This window comes from Thamnophis elegans, chromosome 3 (assembly GCF_009769535.1).
Source record: "Thamnophis elegans isolate rThaEle1 chromosome 3, rThaEle1.pri, whole genome shotgun sequence".
Lineage (NCBI taxonomy): Eukaryota > Metazoa > Chordata > Lepidosauria > Squamata > Colubridae > Thamnophis > Thamnophis elegans.
Window position 1 is genome coordinate 16047136 of NC_045543.1, and position 20264 is coordinate 16067399.

At 39.2% G+C, this 20264-nt stretch overlaps 1 protein-coding gene across 2 annotated transcripts in view; it reads left to right on the plus strand.

Annotated features, from left to right (window-relative positions):
• WDFY2 (WD repeat and FYVE domain containing 2) overlaps positions 1 to 16289 on the plus strand; it is a 53810-nt gene extending 37521 nt beyond the window's left edge. The window contains exons 4-12 of one of the 2 annotated variants that reach the window (XM_032213761.1): positions 2849 to 2903; positions 5496 to 5646; positions 7693 to 7805; positions 10531 to 10657; positions 11770 to 11875; positions 13640 to 13741; positions 14651 to 14781; positions 15094 to 15202; positions 15287 to 16289. In XM_032213761.1, the coding sequence (XP_032069652.1) occupies positions 2849 to 2903; positions 5496 to 5646; positions 7693 to 7805; positions 10531 to 10657; positions 11770 to 11875; positions 13640 to 13741; positions 14651 to 14781; positions 15094 to 15202; positions 15287 to 15316 (924 nt within the window). In that variant the 3' untranslated portion in view covers positions 15317 to 16289. Of the gene's footprint in view, positions 1 to 2848; positions 2904 to 5495; positions 5647 to 7692; positions 7806 to 10530; positions 10658 to 11769; positions 11876 to 13639; positions 13742 to 14650; positions 14782 to 15093; positions 15203 to 15286 lie in introns of those variants that run through there. The other variant, XM_032213763.1, reaches the window with a different exon arrangement.
• Positions 16290 to 20264: the final 3975 nt, after the last annotated feature.

Below are 20264 nucleotides of genomic sequence, written 5' to 3' on the forward strand. Positions count from 1 at the left end.
GGGTCATAAAATGGGGCAATAGCAATAGCTGTTAGACTTATATACCGCTTCATAGGGCTTTCAGCCCTCTCTAAGCGGTTTACAGAGTCAGCATATTGCCCCCAACAATCCGGGTCCTCATTTTACCCACCGCGGAAGGATGGAAGGCTGAGTCAACCTTGAGCCGGTGAGATTAGAACCGCTGAACTGCAGATAACAGTCAGCTGTAGTAGCCTTCAGTACTGCACCCTAACCACTGCGCCACCTCGGCAAAACTCACTTAACAAATGACTCGTTTAGCAACAGAAATTTGGGCTCAACTGTGGTTGTAACTTGAGGACTACCTGTATTCTACTTCTCCAAGCCAGAACAACTGCACTTATTCCCCAAAATGCACATTAGAATTGGCATGTTGGAAGTCTAGCAGTAGAGAATGAAAGCAGAGCATAGAGTGCATTTCTGTTGTAAGAAGCGGTGGACACTGATTGTTGCTAATTGTGGCATTGTCATACAAGCAGAAGAGACTTGGATTATTTTTTATTAATGGGAATCATGCGTGTGTGTGTGTGTGTATATATACACACACACAAACACACACACATATATATATAACACCTCTTGAAGAAGCTTCATTGCTATATGCTTATATGTAGCAGAATAATGTGTATCTAAGACTCTCTTGTAAGTTAGACTGAGTTTCAAAAAGCAATAGAAAAAATAAACATTTTCCCTATCAGTCGTGTTCAACACCATTTCTTGGCCGAGGAAGCCAGCATTGTCCGAAGACATTTTCTGTGGTCATGTGGCAAGCATGGCTATGTGCCAAAGGCACACGGAATGCTGTTACTTTCCCACTAAATTGCTACCTATTTTATCTACTCAGATTTGCATGCTTTTGAACTACTAGGTGGGCAGGAATACACCTGCATACATACAATCCATATATACAATAAATGCAATCAAACTACATGAAGAATATATGAAATAAAAAGCAATGCACAAGCTAATAATGGTATCCAAATATCAAAAATGGCCATCTGTGCCCTTGACTTGAATTTTTCTCCACTCCAGTAAAGCGGTTTTGATGATGCTGGAGTTCATTAGCACAGCCAAAATGCAGTAATAGTAATTGTCCTAACAGAAGAGTATATTTGTAGCTTACAGTTGAACTGTGGGGGTCCTTAGAGCTGTCTGAGCGTGGCATGATATTGCCTCATTAACATCCTTTTAAGTAAAAGTCACTGGCTTTTAATTTTGCTAAATTTCTTCTATTGCTCCATGCTATCTTCCTTTATATTTGACTTCTTTTTTGTCACCCTGTGATGATGAATAAACTACATAACTGTAAACCTCACTCCTCTCTCTGTATATAGTGGTACCTCGGTACTTGACATTAACTGGTCCAGGAGGCATGATAGGTACTAAAAACTACAAGTGCAAAACAAATGACATTACCCTTTGTTTTGGCTGGGAAAAACTCTCTGTCTGCCTTTTTTCCTATATCAGTGATCTTCCCAGCAGGGCCGTCTTCCTGTCGCTCTCTGGAGCCATCCCACTCTTCCTTTTGCAGCTGCCAAAGATCAAAGAAACTACAAGTAATGGACAACATTTTTGCATCAAAATGCATCGAGTATCTAATTCGACAAGTTTTAAAGCAGTCAAATACCAAGGTGCCACTATACTTGTAAAAAATTGGAAGGATTTCTAGCAATGGTAGCAGCTTAATCACTAGATTTTTAGATTTAGATTTTAGATTTTAACTTTATTTGTATGCCGCCCTTTTCCCTGGGGGGACTCAGGGCGGCTCACAATTCAGGGCTCACTATCCTATCATTGCCTTCTAGCTCTTGTTTTTATTTTCTCTACGTTTTATCTTGACTAGTTTCAACTTTTCATCGTACAACTTTCCATCTGCTTTTTAAAGCAAGAGTCCTATAATTAATGCAACTGATTTAAATGAATCATTATCAATTGTGCCTGTGAAATGCTTTTCTCAGTATGTCACAGGAAAGCCTTCTCCAGTCTGAGTGGATAAGATAGTAGATTAGCAACCGCTGATTATCCACTACTGGTAGAGATAATTGGGTATCGCTACCATCTGCCAGTACTCTTGTGTAAGCATACACTAGGCAGAAAGAACTGCATAATTTCCTTGAAGTTGCAGCAAGCTTCAGGTTTTTTTAATCATAGCTTATCAAATATATCACAAGCTGGTAGGTTTCCATAACATACTAAGGCAAAACTAGCAAATCACACTTCACCTTAATGCGAATTTGGTCTAGTGCTTAAAACTAGGCAACAGAAGACTGTGCGCCAAAATTGGGGCTCAGTATTAAAGGTGGGATATAAATAAATAAATGTGAAGCCCCTCTCCGATTGTCATCCCCAATCTGGCGCTCTCTGGGGATATTAGAAATCCTAGCATTTGCTATTAGCGTTTTGGGAATCGTAGTTCCAACACATTTCGAGAATCCTAGGCCGAATCTTACGTCTGCAACACACACCTTTAAAATATCTCTAGATTTTGTTTGTTTTCTGAGAAGAAGAACTTTGCTATGTAGATGTTATGCAGGAAAACCGGGATTTCCAAGCCGTGTTTTCATTTTTCACAGATACTTGGTTTTGTGGGGTGGGGAGGTTATGGTTGAAAAGGTCATATTTCTCTCATTCTGACCTGAGATGCCTTCAGAATTTTCAGACAAGCCAATGAATCAGAAGTGAGGAAGATGTCTCTTTCACTGGAATTTAAAGGGAATAAGATCCAAAACGATTGGCACAAAATGATAAATTCTTGGATTTTAACAAGAAATGTTACATTGCAAACTAGATATTTACTACATTCTAAAGTGGCTACTCTGTTATTTTCCAGGAATTTATTTTATCAGAAGATTACAACAAGATGACAGCAGTTAAAAGTTACCAGGGTAAGAGATGCAGTTGGTATTTTAAGAGGAAAAAAAACCCCTCCAGATTTATTTGTCCTTATTTCACAGCCTCCAAAAGCAATCAATTATTGTAGACTGGCTTTTTAAATAGTTCTGGTTTTTTTCCTGCATAATGCATATTTAGGGTGATTTTTAATTTTTTAATTAAAGTTGCTACCTGCAAACATAATAGCATTCTGTTCATCTTCATTATTAAGTTCCAAGGCTATGAATTATAACATACTTTTGCTACTATTGTGAGAAAAGTTTGAAACAATATCACTTTTCCAAATTATTTTTTTTCAATAAGCTATGTTAAATTCATCACAGCACTACCAGATTTTCAACTTCTTGCATTTGTTTAGAATGGCAAGCAAAACCTCTTTATGACTTTAAAACAATTTGTGGTCAAATGCAGGTGTCTACATTTTTTCTTCTTTGCAGCTCAACAGCTTTGGATGATTGGGTGTTTTTTCACATCTCATATACATTTCAGCCTTTAGTCTCAGTCAATAACATGAATACATTGTTATTAGAAGAAACAAATTTAATGTACAGTGCTTGGTTCTAAGTGATGTCATTTATATTACTTACACTGATTCCAGAATACAACACCTTCTATGTTTCGTGGTCTAAAGCTGTTTTTTAAGTCTTTGTGTCTGAAAATAATGGAACAAAGAAAAAGTGAGAGTGCAGAGATATGCTGAGAAGTTTATCAATGCGAAGAAAATGTGTCGTTTAAGAAGTCAAAGAGTGGATAATTAGAAAAGTAGTTTGCTAAATCTGTAAGCGGTGATTATTTAACAATGATCAGATTTTGGTCTGGGTCTTCAAAAGCATTCATTTTAAATGTCATATGAAAAGAAAGCAAGGGATTTTGTGCACCCCTCTGGATATTTGGACTTCAACTCCTTTGTTTTATTAGGATTTGATTGCTCAAATCCAATAAAGGCAGTTCACCATGAAGACTTCTGCTGGAACAAATACTGCAGTCTGATCGAATAGCTGTCAGTAATACTATATAAAAGTAGAACCTGTTGAAAGTAATTTTTCTGTCAAAAATACCTACTTGTACAGGATGATAATTCTCCCTTTTTAAAATAGCTTTCCTTGGTTTTCTGATAGAACAGATTTCTTCAGTCTGGTGGTGCTGTTCTATTGTATTGGACTACAGATCCCATAATCTTCAGTCGGGTTGAATTGTGCCTGACTGATGATAGGAAGTGTAATCCATACATAGGAAGCATCCAGTTGGGAAGATTGAAGCTGGACCCTGGTCTGTTCTGTAAATTCTATTTATCTTGTAGTGATTTCATCACTTAAATTAGACATGAGATTAGAAAATGCAAATAGTTGGCCTTTTTACATGGAACAATTCATATAAAACCCAACATTTGCTTGTTATGCTGAGGGGGGTGAGACACAAAGATAATTCATGTTTGGATTCATTAATTGGATGCCATTTGTAATGATCAGATAACAAAATGAAAACTGGCCAGAGTTACCTTGAGGTAAGATGGGTGGCCGATACATTTTATAAAGCAAACAAACAAATAAATAACTTTAAATTAAAACTGTAGATTTGCTTCTTGGTTTGGAAAGTGTAAATTAAAATTTACCTCTGTCTGATTGAGCCTGAATAAAACGACACACTTCCACATTGAAAGTTACTTATTTTTATCTACCTATCTATCAAATGTATTTACCACCCATCTTGCGTTTCAGGTGGCTGAATACTTACATCAAGAAACTGATATAATTTAGGGTTCTTTATTAAGGACATGAGAACCAATTTATTGTGGTGATTAAGGCATCAGGCTCGAAACTGGGAGAGGGTGAATTCTAATCCCACCTTAGGCACAAAGCCCGCTGTGTGACCTTTAAGCTAGTCAGTTTCTCTCAGTTCTAGGAAGGAGACAATGGCAAACCACTTTAGAAAAACTTTGCCAAGAAAACTCCAGGAACTTGTTCAGACAGTCCCCGAGCATTAGACATGATTGAACAGAAGAAAAAAAAACATAGATGACAGCAGATGCATGTGTTCTATCATTAGTGTAGATCAGTGTTTACCAACTGCGTTATGTGTTTAAAATTCCCAGAATTTTAGGTTACTCTTTTTGCTAGGCTGCTAAGGAATTTGGAAGTTACATCTCAATACATTTTGAAGAAAGCTAATACACAGAATGATAGTTACACTATTAATATTGATATCTGAGAGCAAGATTAACTCCCATTGTCCCTCACTGCTCTTTAAATTAAAACTGAGTTTGCTGTTATCAAGGCAGCTGCATTTAGCGGTGGCTAGTTTTCAGGGCCCCTCAAGTTGCTTTTCGACCCCATTCCTTCGTTCACGCCACTTTTTTCCTGTTGTTCTAGGCATATAACACAACTTGATGCTGCATCTCCATAATATTTGCATTCCTTTGAGGTCATTTGGGCAATTTGAAGGAATCCACAACAATAGTAGAAATGGAAGAAGGCTACTTCAGGATAACAAAAAAACTTGAAAACAAATATGATTTGGAAGTAATATATTTCTTGAATAGCAAAGCTCTCGTGTATGATATTAACCAATTATTCTTTCTCTTCCAGCTCACCAGAGCAGAGTGATGATGGTCCTTTTTGTTTTGGAAATGGAGTGGCTCCTGAGCATTGGGCAGGATAAATACTTTACTTGGCACTGCTCTGAAAGTGGCCAAAGGCTTGGCAATTACCGGATTAGTGCAGGCGCTTGTGGATTACAGTATCCTTTCCAGGAATAACGGCATTATGTACGATTTTAAGGAGTTTCCAGCCTGCCATTTCATAACAAAACAAGCATTGGAATGTGTAAATATTCTTTTATGCATTGAAATTATAAACTGATGTTATCCTTCTGACACACCGTGGTTGCTTATTTATGCTGACTTAACAGCCCATATCTTGCATTGGTTCCTCTGCAGCATTTTGAAATACTGGATATTTTAGGAACTAGAAATGCAGCAGTTGCTGATTGGAAATGTGTCATCTGTTTGCAGAACAGACAAGGGTGGGTTTCAATAAATGAAACGATACCTAAATATTTCCGAGCTTGATGTACTAGTGTATTTGGGTCATGCCTTGGAAGGTGTGGTTGGATTTTATCTATACACCAGTCCATATGAAATCAAGGTGGCTTTTCCCATTATTCAACCGGAATGAGAGGAAAGTAAGAACAACGGGAGAATAACTCCCGTGTCTATAGCAGATGAGTTCTACCCAACTGACACCTGCAGAAGGAGCACCATCCATGTCAAAGAACTGTTTGCTGAGGAGAGTGAGATGAACCATTGTTGCTCTTGGATTTCACAAGGAAATGGTTTTGAATCTGATTTGCTTAACAAAACCTGGGTGAATGAAAGTACAGGTAGTCTTCAACGTACAATCTCAATTGAGGCCAAAATTTCCATTGCTAAATAGGACAGTAGTTAAGTGGGTTTTGCCTCATTTTACTACCTTTTTTTTTCTTGTAAATGTGTTTTTATTTTCCATTTTCATTTTCGTACAGTCACATATATACTGTGCACAACCGGGGCCATATAACATTAAACAATAAACACAGCCATTCCTTTTGTCAATAATACCCCCAAAAATAGAAACCCAATGTACCTCTTCGGCCCTCCATACACCCTTTCTTTCTCCCCCCTCCAACTTTCCATCTTCCCTCCATCATTCCCTTCTACCCTACTTCTCCTCCCCCTCTACCACTCCTCTCTCCCGATACACTCCCTCCCTTCCTTCACCCCCTCCCTCCAATCCTCTCTCCCACCCCCTCTACCCCTCTTTCTTCTATCCCTCTACTCCTCCCTTCGGTGTATTTCTACTATCTATTAATATATTCAGCTTATTTTTACACTGGAATTAAAGAGCAACAGTATACAGGTGCAATCACGTTACTTTGAAACTACCTTTCTTGTCACAGTTGTTAAGTGAATCACTGCAGCTGTTAAGTTAGTAACACGTTTGTTAAGTGAAGAGGTGGCGCAGTGGGTAGAGTGCAGTACTGCAGGCCACTTCAGCTGACTGCTAGATCAGCAGTTCAGCGGTTCAAATCTCACCGGCTCAGGGTTGACTCAGCCTTCCATCCTTCTGAGGTGGGTAAAATGAGGACCCGGATTGTTGTTGTGGGCAATATGCTGACTCTGTAAACCGCTTAGAGTGGGCTGAAAGCCCTATGAAGCGGTATATAAAAATCTGCTATTGCTATTGCTATTGAAACTGGCTCCCCCATCAACTTTGCTTGTCAGAAGGTTGCAAAAGGTGATCGCATGACCCTGAGGCACTGTGGCCGTCATAAATATGAGCCAGTTGTCCAATGTCCCAATTTTGACCATAATGATGCTGCAGCGGTTATAAATGTGAAAAAGGGACTTAAGTCATTTTTTTCAATTCCATGTGTAAGAATCTGTTTGTTCCACAGAACATGAATATAGGAAAAAATGTAAATCCAGAGCACAGTTCTCCTTCTCTGGGCTGAGAGATCTTCGATGGTCCCCTTGAGCAGGCAGTTCTTAGCTCGTAGAGATACAGGACAAAACATTTAGTTTCAATGATAAAAACAACATTTTTGTGTTGTTATCGTCTACTATATTGAGAGGGGAGATATTAAATGTTTTCCAGTTGAGGTGCTGCCTCTTGCTAGCAGCCCTGAGAGTAAATGGTAGTTTGTTTGGGGATGGCTGTGGGGAGAAAAGGTTCGGTCCATGCAAGCATTGAAAAGTGGGGAGAGACTCCTACGGCATTGCCAGTTTCCTGAACCCCTCTGTTCCAGATTTGATGTGGAGACACGGAATGTTTTTATTGGCGATCATTCTGGGCAAGTGACCATCCTTAAACTAGAACAAGAAAATAGCAGTCTCATAACAACTTTCAGAGGACATACAGGTATGATGTTAAATCACTCTGACTTTTCTGTGGTCAGCATAAACACAGATGAAATACTCTACAAGGAAGAGTTACTCTGAGAGTGACATGGCAGTACCTGGATGGATTAATAGGTGGGTGGGTGGTAGAGGTGGGTTTCTGCCAGTTCTAACCTCTTCTATAGAAGAGGTTCCACAAATCTACAGTGCCGTTTAGAACCGGTTCCAGCTCCCTCCCCTCGCCCATCCGCACATCATCAAGATGAAGGGCGAGAGGAGGAATTCTGGGAGTTGAAGTCCATAAGTCTTAAAGCTGTCAAGTTTCAACACCCCTGGGTTTTTTTTCTAAAGGGTTAGGGGTGCAAGGGTCTTGTAACTTGACAGCTTTAAGACTTGCACACTTCAATGCCAGAGTTCCTGAGCCAACATGACTGGAGGAGGAATTCTGGGAGTTGAAGTCCACAAGTCTTAAAGCTGTCAAGTTTGAACACCTCTGGGGTTTTTTTCCTAAAGGGTTAGGGGTGCAAGGGTCTTTAAGACTTGCGTGCTTCAAATGCCAGAGTTTCTGAGCCAACATATTGGTTGCTAAGCAGGAGTGTTGTTAAGTGAGTGTGACCACATATTACAAGTTGGACACCAGTCACATGGCTGGCAAGCCACTCCCACTCAGTCACATGGCTGGCAAGCCACTCCCACCTGGTCACATGGCTGGCAAGCCACTCCCACAAAGCAGGCCACACCTACAGAAGAGGTTCTAAAAATTTTTGAAACCCACCACTGGTGGGTGGGTATAATCCTGAGCTTCAAAGTTCTATGGAAATTAATTTTAATTTGAGTTGTCTACATGTTAATGGCTACTTAAAATATCTTGTCACTTTCAGCCCCAGAAGTATTTTTTGTTGTTGTTGCATTACTTGAGATGGTTTTTCTCATACTGCTGGAGTTTTTCTACAGACTTTGCCTCACAACCAGATATTTTGGATAGGAAACAAATTTTGGGAAGGTTAGGGGAAGCTGAGTGCTTGTAGGTATCAGTTGTGGGAGAGAAGGAGCAGTGGCTAGGAAAGACAATGGCTGAGAATTAATGTAGAAGGAGTTAAGCTGCAGCCATAGGGCCAAATTTCCAATGATCTCTAGAATTGATTGAACCAGACTTTTAAAAGCCATCTGTTTCTCCAGTAGTCTTGCAATGCAATAGCAGAGTTGGAAGGGCCCTTGGAGGTCTTCTAGTCCAACCCCCTGCCTAGGCAGGAAATCCTATACCGTTTCAGACAAATGGCTATCCAACATCTTCTTAAAGACTTCCAGTATTGGGGCATTCACAACTTCTGGAGGCAATGTGTTCCACTGATTAATTGTTCTAACTGTCAGGAAATTTCTCCTCAGTCCTCTTCTTCTTTTTATGGGACAGAAATAGAGTAGCAAAGGAAAAAAGGACAGCAAACAACATCACCTACTATCCCAGAAGTATCCATTACAGAAAAGGCTCATTTCTGGGGGAGGGGGCCTAGCCAATGAGATCTCCTAGCATAACCTCTATGTTAGCTATTAGATGAACAGATGCTACCTGCAGCGCGTGGTCTCAGGTAGCTACTCAGAGGGAAATCTCTGTCTTTCACTCCTCTCTTGTGGAGAGGTGAAATTTTAGGAAGAAGCATTGGAATGTAGCAGTAGCTGGGCCCTTCTGTTTGACCGAACAAAATCCTTTTCTTCAGGTATTCCCTAGCAGGCTAGGGAATGGCAGATATCAACATCCAGAATATTTTTCCTCATGCTTATGGTAGCTGCCCAGAAGGTAGAGTGAAACCAGTGGTGGGTTTCAAAAATTGTTCGAACCTACTCTGTGGGTGTGGCCTTCTTTGTGGGAGTGGCTTGCCGCCCATGTGACCAGATGGGAGTGGCTTGCAGCCCATGTGACCGGATATGAAGATGCCGACGACACTTGTCAGAACCACCTTAAATTACCTCACACACAGCACTGGCATGCATAAGAATATGATGTAAACTTGTTTTTTAAAAGGCATCTTTGGTTTGCGTTAAAACAACTTCAACACACGCAATGTTCTGATTGCACCACAAACGCAGTAGTCATCCTTACCTTTCACAGAGGCACTGAGTTTTATAAATAGGAGCATGATAGTGTAGAATAATCATATCCAAGGACCAGTGGTGGGTTTCAAAATTTTTTGGAACTACTTCTGTAGGTGTGGCCTGCTTTCCGGGTCCACTGGTGGAACCTCTTCTAACCGGTTCGGTAGATTTGACAAACCGGTTCTACCGAATAGGTGCGAACTGGTAGGAACCCACCTCTGAGTGAAACCCACTCCATTCGTTGACAATCAATTAATGGGACTAACTTTCAACAGCAACCCTGTGAGATAGGTTGAGCCAGGAGGAGTAACCATCTCAAGTCACTGAGTCAGCTTCTGTGGTCTTTTTATGCCTTAGTCCAACTAGTGAGGTTGTCTATATCAGTGTTTCTCAACCTTGGCAACTTGAAGATGTCCGGACTTCAACTCCCAGAATTCCCCAGCCAGTGAATGCTGGCTGGGGAATTCTGGGAGTTGAAGTCCGGACATCTTCAAGTTGCCAAGGTTGAGAAACACTGGTCTATATTGTCTTCCCGGGTTCTAATGCCTTATAGAAAATAGCAGATTTTTAGTTACTCAATAATAGTGTTATTGTATGTAACTAATACAAATCTTCTTGATTCTTTTCTTTTTTCCCCCCCAACCTCATCTTTTCAGGTGGAATCAGTGCCCTGTGTTGGGACCCTGTGCAGCGTGTCTTATTTTCAGGCAGTTCTGATCATTCCATCATCATGTGGGACATTGGAGGAAGAAAAGGAACAGCCATCGAGCTCCAAGGACACAGGTACAAAATGAATACTATAGCCTTGCTCTTTTTATCCCAGTCCCAAAAGGTGCTTTTGGTCGCATACACTTAAGGCGAAGTATCTCGTTCAGAACTGCAGTTAAAAAACTGAAATTTTTCAGGATGAATGAGATTCAAGAATACCCCTTGAAACAGCATGCCCCGATATGTTTCTAGCAAGTGAAAATGAAATAATCTTGTTTCATATTAACACAAATCAGCCAAAATAAACCGAAGGCCACTTGGGCTTGTTTCAAACTCTGAACCACTATAGTGCCTGGATGCCGCAAAGTATCAGCTTTCTGTGAGAGATTTCATGACATTTTGGACATTTAAATATTGTTGACATTCAAAAACATTGAATGAAGTCTCTCAATAGGAGGGCTTGTTACCTGGAAAAAGTTATTAATCATGAAAATACAATAATATCTTCAGGGGTTCGTAGGAAAGCTGTTTTGCAGATATGACACATACATTTATTTTTGAAAGTTAAGCCAGGCTGAAATAATTCCATTATCTTTTATTGGTGAAATAGAATTTAGAGGCAGACACCACTTGAGGTCATACTATCTTCAGATTATGGCTAATTTTAAAAATTGATGCATAACAGTTTATTAGTTCAGTTATATAAGATTATTAAAGTATAATAATAAGTATTAATTGAAGTATAGCGGGATCTACATACAGATATCTGGAATGGAGCAGTTCCTTATTGTTTGACCAGTTTAATTTTTAAAGTCTAAATTTCACAATTGGAATCTATCAAATGGTGACTTTGCACCTGGTTTTAATTGGTGAATCCCGGGATTCTATTATACCACAAAAAGATCCTGACCGTCTTTCTTGTCTCAAAGGAACATAGAGATCATTATTTGTTAGACTAATGATCAGATTATGTAGCAGTATGCTGAAATTATAACACTCTCCCCAATAAATGCCACAGCATGAAATTTCTCTTTATTTTGCTGTGTATAAAGGCAGGACGTGGAGGGAGATTTCAGATTTTGTATGTGTGACAGACAAGAGAAGAAAGTTGGCATGTTCCATTTACTCATCCTATTCATAAATGATTCCTAATATTCTTTTTTTATTTTACTCTCTGTACCCTGTAGTGATAAAGTTCAATCCCTCTCTTATTCCCATCACACTCGGCAACTCATCTCTTGTGGGGCAGATGGCAGGATCGTTGTCTGGAATATGGATGTTGAGAGGCAAGAGGTATCCAGTCAGTTCTTCCTCTTTCTCTGATCAGGGAAGTTATAATCTTCAAAAGATGTATCAAAAAGCCATTTAAGCCAAAGGTTTAAGCCTGAAAACTCAATATAATAACATTGTGTTTTCCTGTTGGGGGCTGCTTCACTACTGCCCCCTCAGCCTGGTGTCCTTCAGATGCCTTGGACTAGATCAGGGGCTTAATTTGGAAAGTCAAACTAAAAATGCTGCCGGAAGACATCTGCTTCCATTCCTGTTTGGAAAACTTTATTAAATGGCACCAAATTTTGGGGGGCTGTTTTGCAAGGCTAGGGAGTTTAAGGGTAATAATAGAAAAGATTTCCAGTCTTAATTTGAGAGAAAGGAGAATATCTCCTGTATTGAGCAGTTCTACCAGCAAATGTTGGAGGTACAATCTCAGATTTGTGAGGGTTACAGGTGGAATGCTTGGGAGCCCATGTATCAGAGCCACAGTGGCGCAGTGGTTAGAATGCAGTACTGCAGGCTACTTCTGCCGGCTGCCTGCAATTTGGCAGTTCAGATCTCACCAGGTTAAGGTTGACTCAGCCTTCCATCCTTCCAAGGTGGGTAAAATGAGGACCCACATTGTTGGAGGCAATATCCTGACTGCTTAGGGAGGGCTGTTAAAGCATTGTGAAGCGATATACAAGTCTAAATGCTATTGCTATCTGATAAATGAAGGATTGTCCATCCCAGCCTTTGGTGCTTTATAGGGCCATTGCTGTTAGGAGTGACATACTGTATATCCGGTGCATTCTCTCACACACATAAGTACACATATCATTGGAACTACCTCTCTACATATATTGAATAAAATTCAATATGGTGCTGGATACGCATATTTGTTTCTCTTAGAAGCTGGTCTAAAGTTTTTAATGCAGGCAGCCAGCTCTTTAGTTTGGTATTTGAGAATATCTATACAGTAAAACCTTAATTTAACAAGCCTCATTTCCCAAACTTCAAATGCAATGGACAAAATTCATGTTTGTGTATCCTCTCAAAATAATGATATACTAATTCCACTATACTCAAAGTCATCTAGATAATTCATTTAATTTGGTATTTTTGTGTATTTACCTCAATTGCATACATTTGTTAGTAAACAAACAATGCTGTTTACAAAGTTAGGCATATTTTCATGATTATATGCTAATATAAATGCTGTAAATTGACATGAATGATATCTATATACATTTAACAGATATTCAAGAGTAGCAGTCTCCTAAAAGAGAGATTTTGCTGTATTCCTACAGAGGAAATTGCTGCAATTTATATTCAAGATTATATTAAGGAAGAATAAAATTGACTCACGGAACATATTCATATGCAACAAAGGAAGATATTTTAGATTTTTACAGTCAACTTCCTGAAGAGAAAATAGTAGGCCATTCTCCAGTGTGTCAACTGGCATTATCATTCTAATATTAAAACCTCAAAAAACAAATATTGAGACAAGACAAACCATATATATAATAGAAAACAGTTTAAGGGAAACCTTAGAGATTGGATTGAATCCATTGTTTGAAACTCATGGCTGTCAACTTTACAGTATATCTAAAGTTCACAATATAAGCAAATATATACAGAAATTGTTGATTTATAATAAGGTAGAATTTCAAAATAATTCACTATGCCAGTCCCAGTGAAGAGAGGAGCAGCATATTTCCTTAAGTGTACAAACTTGGTATCTATTTATGGCCGGTGCACAATTTAGTTTAAGGATTCTCTCCTCCCTTCTTCTTTTCTTAGACACCAGAATGGTTGGATAGTGACTCTTGCCAGAAATGTGACCAGCCGTTCTTCTGGAACTTCAAACAGATGTGGGATAGCAAGAAAATAGGCCTTAGACAGGTATGTGTCATGCTGCTTTTTGAGTGATTGAAGATTGTCTCCTGTTCTCTTTGATACAAACAGTATCAACAGTTTACTGTGCCAACAGTAAACATTTCAGGAAGATGGGTGTTTGTGGAACCAAAACTATACTACTGGTCCAAAAGAAGGAGCTTGTTAATTTGGAAAAATCCTGTGTTCTAGAAGTCAACAAAACATTTGAATTTGACATGTTTCAAGTATTCAGATTTTATTGGAAGCATTATTCTGATGTTTCACCTTGCTGAAATGTAGTTCAAAAATATTTTATACAGTTACATATTCAAAGATAATACATTTTATGCCTTAGTAACCATAAATATTGGGTGTCTTAGAGGAAAAAAATAATAACAGGAAACAGTCGGTGGTTAAACGGAAGAGTTTATGTGAGTTGAAGGCTACAGCTGAGAAACTGACCGGTTCAACATATTTAGTGAGTAGGGAAAAATAAAATGAGATTTTCCCAAGTAATCCATGCTATATTTTATTGCAGGTCCTTGTTAACCTTGATTCTCACTTATGAAACTCATTTATATCTTTTTGTTTATATAATTTGCTAAAATTCCAAAAGTTAATGGGCATCAAAGGAAACTAATTTGTGTGACTCAGCAAGAAATTATTGAAGATTCACCGCAACTTTTCAGGGAAACAATGGAATATTTTAAAAAATCATTTCACATTAATGTGATTTCCATTATATTATGATTGCGATTATTATTGTTGTTGTTGTTGTTATTATTTACTAATATAGTTTCTAATTTTTTTAATGTGGTGTAGCAGAGCTTTGCAGACAGAGAGAAATTGATGGGATCCACCTTGATATGCTTTGATGGGATAGTTCTTTAAGTTCAGTTCTTTCATGGTGAATCTTATGTGCTTTTTAAATTTCAGCATCATTGCCGAAAGTGTGGAAAAGCAGTGTGTGGTAAATGCAGTTCGAAGCGCTCTTCCATACCTCTGATGGGATTTGAATTTGAAGTGAGAATCTGTGATACTTGTTATGAATCAATAACAGATGAGGAGTAAGTAACTTGCCCCTTTCCAGTTGCTGGGGCAATTTATGCCAGTTTCTGGAGAGAAATGAAATGTCAGTTTTGAAGCTTTTTCTAGATCTAAGTCAGAGATGAGAAATTTATATGTTGCTGAATGATAGTTCCCCAAATAATTCATCATGATTATGATGGCTAGTACTGTGAGAAATCCTAGTTTAGCGACTGCTGAAGGCCACAGGGTCTGAATTAAGATTTAATTAACTTATTTTTAGTATCTAGAGATGATATTGCGATCTTTCAATTCCTGTATTTTCACTTTGTCCTGTTATGTGCTTCCTTTAGACGTGCTCCTACAGCCACCTTCCATGACAGCAAACACAACGTTACCCATGTACACTTTGATGCAACACGGGGTTGGTTGTTGACATCTGGAACAGATAAAGTTATGAAGGTGAGAGTGCAATTTTCCCCAACTGAATCTACAGTGATTCTGGATGGTTTTAACAACCTTATTCTTTTTTCTCCCTTTGAACAGTTGTGGGATATGACACCAGTAGTATCTTGATGCGGTGCTGAAATGGGAGCAATACAGTATTAATGAAGAAGAGATTCTTAATTCTGTTAACAGAAAATGAAGCAAGTTATGTACTGACTGATAAACGAGAGAACTAATATTGCTGGATGCATTTTTTCAAGTAACCTACCAAATTCAGGGTGAGGATTTTGCACCAAATGATCTACTTCACAAAATGCAGATTTTTTAAAACAACAACAACAACAACAACCCTTAAAAGACTTCTCTTGTCTGGCTTCATTGAGCCATTTGGAACTCATCTGGAAGTTTCTGTATGTAACATTATTTGTGTTTTGTGTGGATATGCTGCTGAGGTGGTGGATCTTTGCAAATGTGAGCAGTTGCCTGCAATATTATATTGGTAAGATTGTTCTTAAAGAGACAAAAAGGGAAAAACCAAGCATTTCTGTTTTTTTGTTTCATTTTCACTTTCATTATGAAATACAAAAGGTCAACCAGCTCTTTTGCATTTATGTTCTAGAAAATGGTACTATGAATTTGAGAGTGGGCATGGAGAGAAAACAGACCAAGTCCAGTTTTTCTTCTTCCAAAACCAACTGGAATGTTTAGTTTATTGCATCATCAAAATAGCCAACCAAAGCTTTGTAGTCCTGAGCATAGCCAGTAAGTACACAATCCAGTTTTGACTAACAAAACACACAACTTCAAATGGTTTTATAGTTGGCAGTAATTAAAAGGGCCCTCCCTGTGAGTTGGATCACTTCTGAAATTTCCTCTGGGGAGTCTGCTGAAATTGTGCTTTACTAAGTATGGTTTGAAACGAATTGTCCCATTCTTGTCACTTCTCTGGAAGGATGTATATTTTTAAAAAATGCTGATAATTGTAATTTTTAATTTTCAGTGTAACTCTCAAATTAATATAGTGAAACTTCACATTTTGCATTCTTGGGCAAATTTTTCAAAAAAATAAAAAAAAACATGAATTAAAAACCTTTACTTTTTACTATGCTTTCAATCTCTCTCAACTAAGCTAATAGAGAATCCTACATTCAGCTAATGTAAAGACTGATGCCTCACATTCGTTGCTTTTACTTTGCTAAAGAATACGGACCTTTCTATTTTCATGCAGGCGCTACACTTGCAAATATTAAGCAGATGTCCTCTCATACATCAGAGACCATGCTCTTTTTCATTCACTTTTCAGCACCTATGGTGCTTAGCTGTTGCCCACAATTTGGGTCTGAGACTCGTGCCAAGGCTGATGAAGAATACCAGATAAGAGATGCGGGGTTTTTTTCCTTTTATTGAAGCGCTCCAAGAAAAGAGGTCATGGCCAAAATGCTAAGGGACCTTGAACAATAGAATTAAGAAAGCTTTATACATTTTCACTAAAGCAGAAGGCAGGATAAGATGGGATATATAAGAAATATCATCTAATAAACATTTTAGTAATGCTCTAATAATTATTCTATTGGTCTCTAGCCGTCCCTATTCCTAAATTTTGCCTAATAAATGCTTCAGGAGTTATACACATTCTTTTTGCTCCAGGCTATCTGTATTCCTAAATTCTAGCTGAGGTTTGCAAGATATTTAACTTTTTATTACTTTTATCAGCTTTCTAACCCCCCCCCCCCCCAATTGTTACGAGTTTTACACGTGCTCATTACACTTGAATAAGCATTCTTTGTTATTGCCAGACGGACTTCACAATTGCTGGCTTCCTGGTTTTCCTTCAAGTGTATGCCAGAGCCGAGGTGGCGCAGTGGTTAGGGTGCAGTACTGCAGGCCACTTCAGCTGACTGTTATCTGCAGTTCAGCGGTTCTAATCTCACCGGCTCAAAGGTTGACTCAGCCTTCCATCCTTCCGAGGTGGGTGAAATGAGGACCCAGACTGTGGGGGCGATATGTTGACTCTGTAAACCGCTTAGAGAGGGCTGAAAGCCCTATGAAGCGGTATATAAGTCTAACTGCTATTGCTATTGCTATTTTCTTTTGACCCCTGAAATAAGCGCTTGGCCTTATTTTCGAGGAGGTCTTATTATTTTTCAGGTGCAGGAGGCTGCGAGTGTGGCCACTTCATGGCTGCTGCTGTGTTGCAATATTATCCGGGGAGGTCTTGTTTTCAGGGAAACAGGGTAGTGCAAACAAGAAAAATAACAAAAATAATTGCTGGGTTAGTTAATTGCTAAAGCCTTATTCAAATATATCTCAGGATTGTAACATGTCTTCAAACCAGTGCAAATAGATGCTTTTAGAAGAAGTTTGCTTTCCCCTGCTGGTTTTTTTCTTTCTTTCAATATGTCATAATTTAATGTTGGCTGGGACTCAGTGGTGGGATTCAGCCAGTTGGCACCACTCCAGGAGAACCGGTTGTTATCTTTCTGAGAAGTTTGGTGAACTGGTTTTTGGAAGGAACCATTAGGGCAGAGAACCGGTTGTTAAATTATTTGACTCCCACCACTGCTGGGACTTGTTTACTGGAGACAAGGATAACATCGGTTTCTGTATTCAACAAGAAGTATAACTTGGAAGCAGGCCAGTGGTGGGTTTCAAAAATTGTTCGAACCTACTCTGTGGGTGTGGCTTCTTTCGTGGGAGTGGCTTGCCACCCATGTGACCAGATGGGAGTGGCTTGTCGCCCATGTGACCGGATATGAAGGTGCCGACGACACTTGTTAAATCCATCTTAAATTACACACAGCACTGGCATGCATATGAATATGATGTATACTTGTTTTTTAAAAGGCATCTTTGGTTTGCATTAAAACAACTTCAACACACGCAATGTTCTGATTGCACCACAAACGCAGTAGTCATCCTTACCTTTCACAGAGGCACTGAGTTTTAGAAATATGAGCATGATAGTGTAGAATAATCATATCCAAGGACCAGTGGTGGGTTTCAAAAAATTTTGGAAGCTCTTCTGTAGGTGTGGCCTGCTTTCCGTGTCCACTGGTGGAACCTCTTCTAACCAGTTCGGTAGATTTGATGAACCGGTTCTACTGAATAGGTGCGAACTGGTAGGAACCCACCTCTGAAGCAGGCAAACTGCAGCTTTCCAGATATTGTCTATTAACACTCTCTGTCGTATAGCTCAGAGTCTGGGAGGCAGGAAGTGAAGTTCTCTATGATGGGGCAACTGCTAAAGACTTTGTGGACATTACCCTTTGCAGCATTACAATCTCCTGGTATGAGTAGCTTTGTGTGACTACTTCCCTAAAACTTCTACAACAAAAAAGTACTCCAGGACAATAAGTATTCCACAAGAACTGAGACACATCAGTAAAAACATTATAAGAGCATAACTTTTTTTTTTTTAAACAGATTTTTGTCTGCCACTGGGCCTCACGAGGCCTTCTCCACCCTACTCCTTGGCGGTCCCTCCCCCACTTAGCCACAAAAGAGAACTAAAGCCAGGCACCACATGCTACCAGCATGTGTAAGGCTATGAGAACTTATAGGCTGTCTCCTTCACGTCCAGTCACCTGTAGGACTCCACCTGCTCCTCAGTCAGCTCCAGGGCCCAGCAACACCCAACTGATGGGTTGTTACTTTTTTTGCAGAAATGTGCCAGCTGTTTTGATGAACTGTGGGGGAAGGCTCAGCTTTCCTAAAGAGGCTGCCTCATGGCAAATTTATATTATTCTGCAAGGAAGCACTATTATTGCAAACCTGTTCGGTGTATTTTTTTTTTTTAAAGGAGGCTGGATGGAAAGACAGTCTTGTAGCAGAAAATGAGACAAGACCAGCTCTTTGTCAGAGGGAGAGGTTTATTTGCGCAAAGCTTCAGTAGCAATTGGTCAAGCAAAATCTGAACCCCGAAGGGCAGTTGTTTACAGTCTTTTATACTTTTAGCCAACATATCGATCATCCCAAAGTACCTGGTTTTCCTGTCATGTAGACCCCCTTCCTGTATCATGTAAACCTCGTACACCATCTCCCAAAACAGAGACATGACATTCATTACTCATTTACCTCCCCACGGGGGGGTATTGGTACCAATATCCTGTTTCATTTGTTTTAGTTAGGTGAAGCAAACAGGACAACTAATCTTAAGGGTAATTATTCCTTTTTCCCGTTCCACATGGTAAAGAAACTTTAATACTCAAATAATCTGTCTAGTTATCAAATTCTTTTATTCTCAGACTACAAAATATATCCCCCCCCTCCTACAAAATATACTAGCTTTACTAGACAACAACCTATTTGTTCCTAAAGTCCACTTTTTGGAAAGAGTAGTAGATTCTTGAAATGTAGATATATGATTATTTGTGATCTAGCATGCTACTCCTATATTTAGATTAATTAGATCATAGCCACGCATGTAAACCTTGGCCAAAAGGTGCAGAAGCTACTAACAGAAATGTGTTATGAAGCAGCCAATACTTTCACGAACTCCTTTTATCTGCACTTTAGTTAATTTTTTTTCTTCTGTATTGCTTCTTCCTTGGTTTTTAAAAAAATTAAACTATAGGCAGCTCGTATGCTTTTGGATTCCATTAGTATAAGGCAATCATTTTCCAGATCACCCATGCCTGAGGATGACAATAACAGTGACTTACATCCAGGCATTTTGACACCTCTTGACACTTGCCAAAATTCCATTAAAAATCAAGAGTTTTTAAAAAGTACGTTGAGATTTTTAAACAGGCACTGCCTGGCCATCTGTCAGGGATGTGCTTAGCAGATTCTTGAACTGGACAATAGGTTGGACTAGATGATCTTCACAGTCTGTTCCTGCCCTCACATCCTAGTATTATAGTCCATCTCTTGAACTATGCACTTTAGAAGCAGAAGGCAAAGCAGTGCAATATAAATTATTCAGACTTCCGAGTGGAACAATACCCTGCCTGAGTGGAACAATATCATTTTCCTGCCCCTCTACATCAGAGGCTTCAGTGTCTTGGTTTCAGTTCCACCAATGTGAGTCAGCCACTTACATTGGCATACTCATATTCGGTTTCGTATTCAGAGTGCA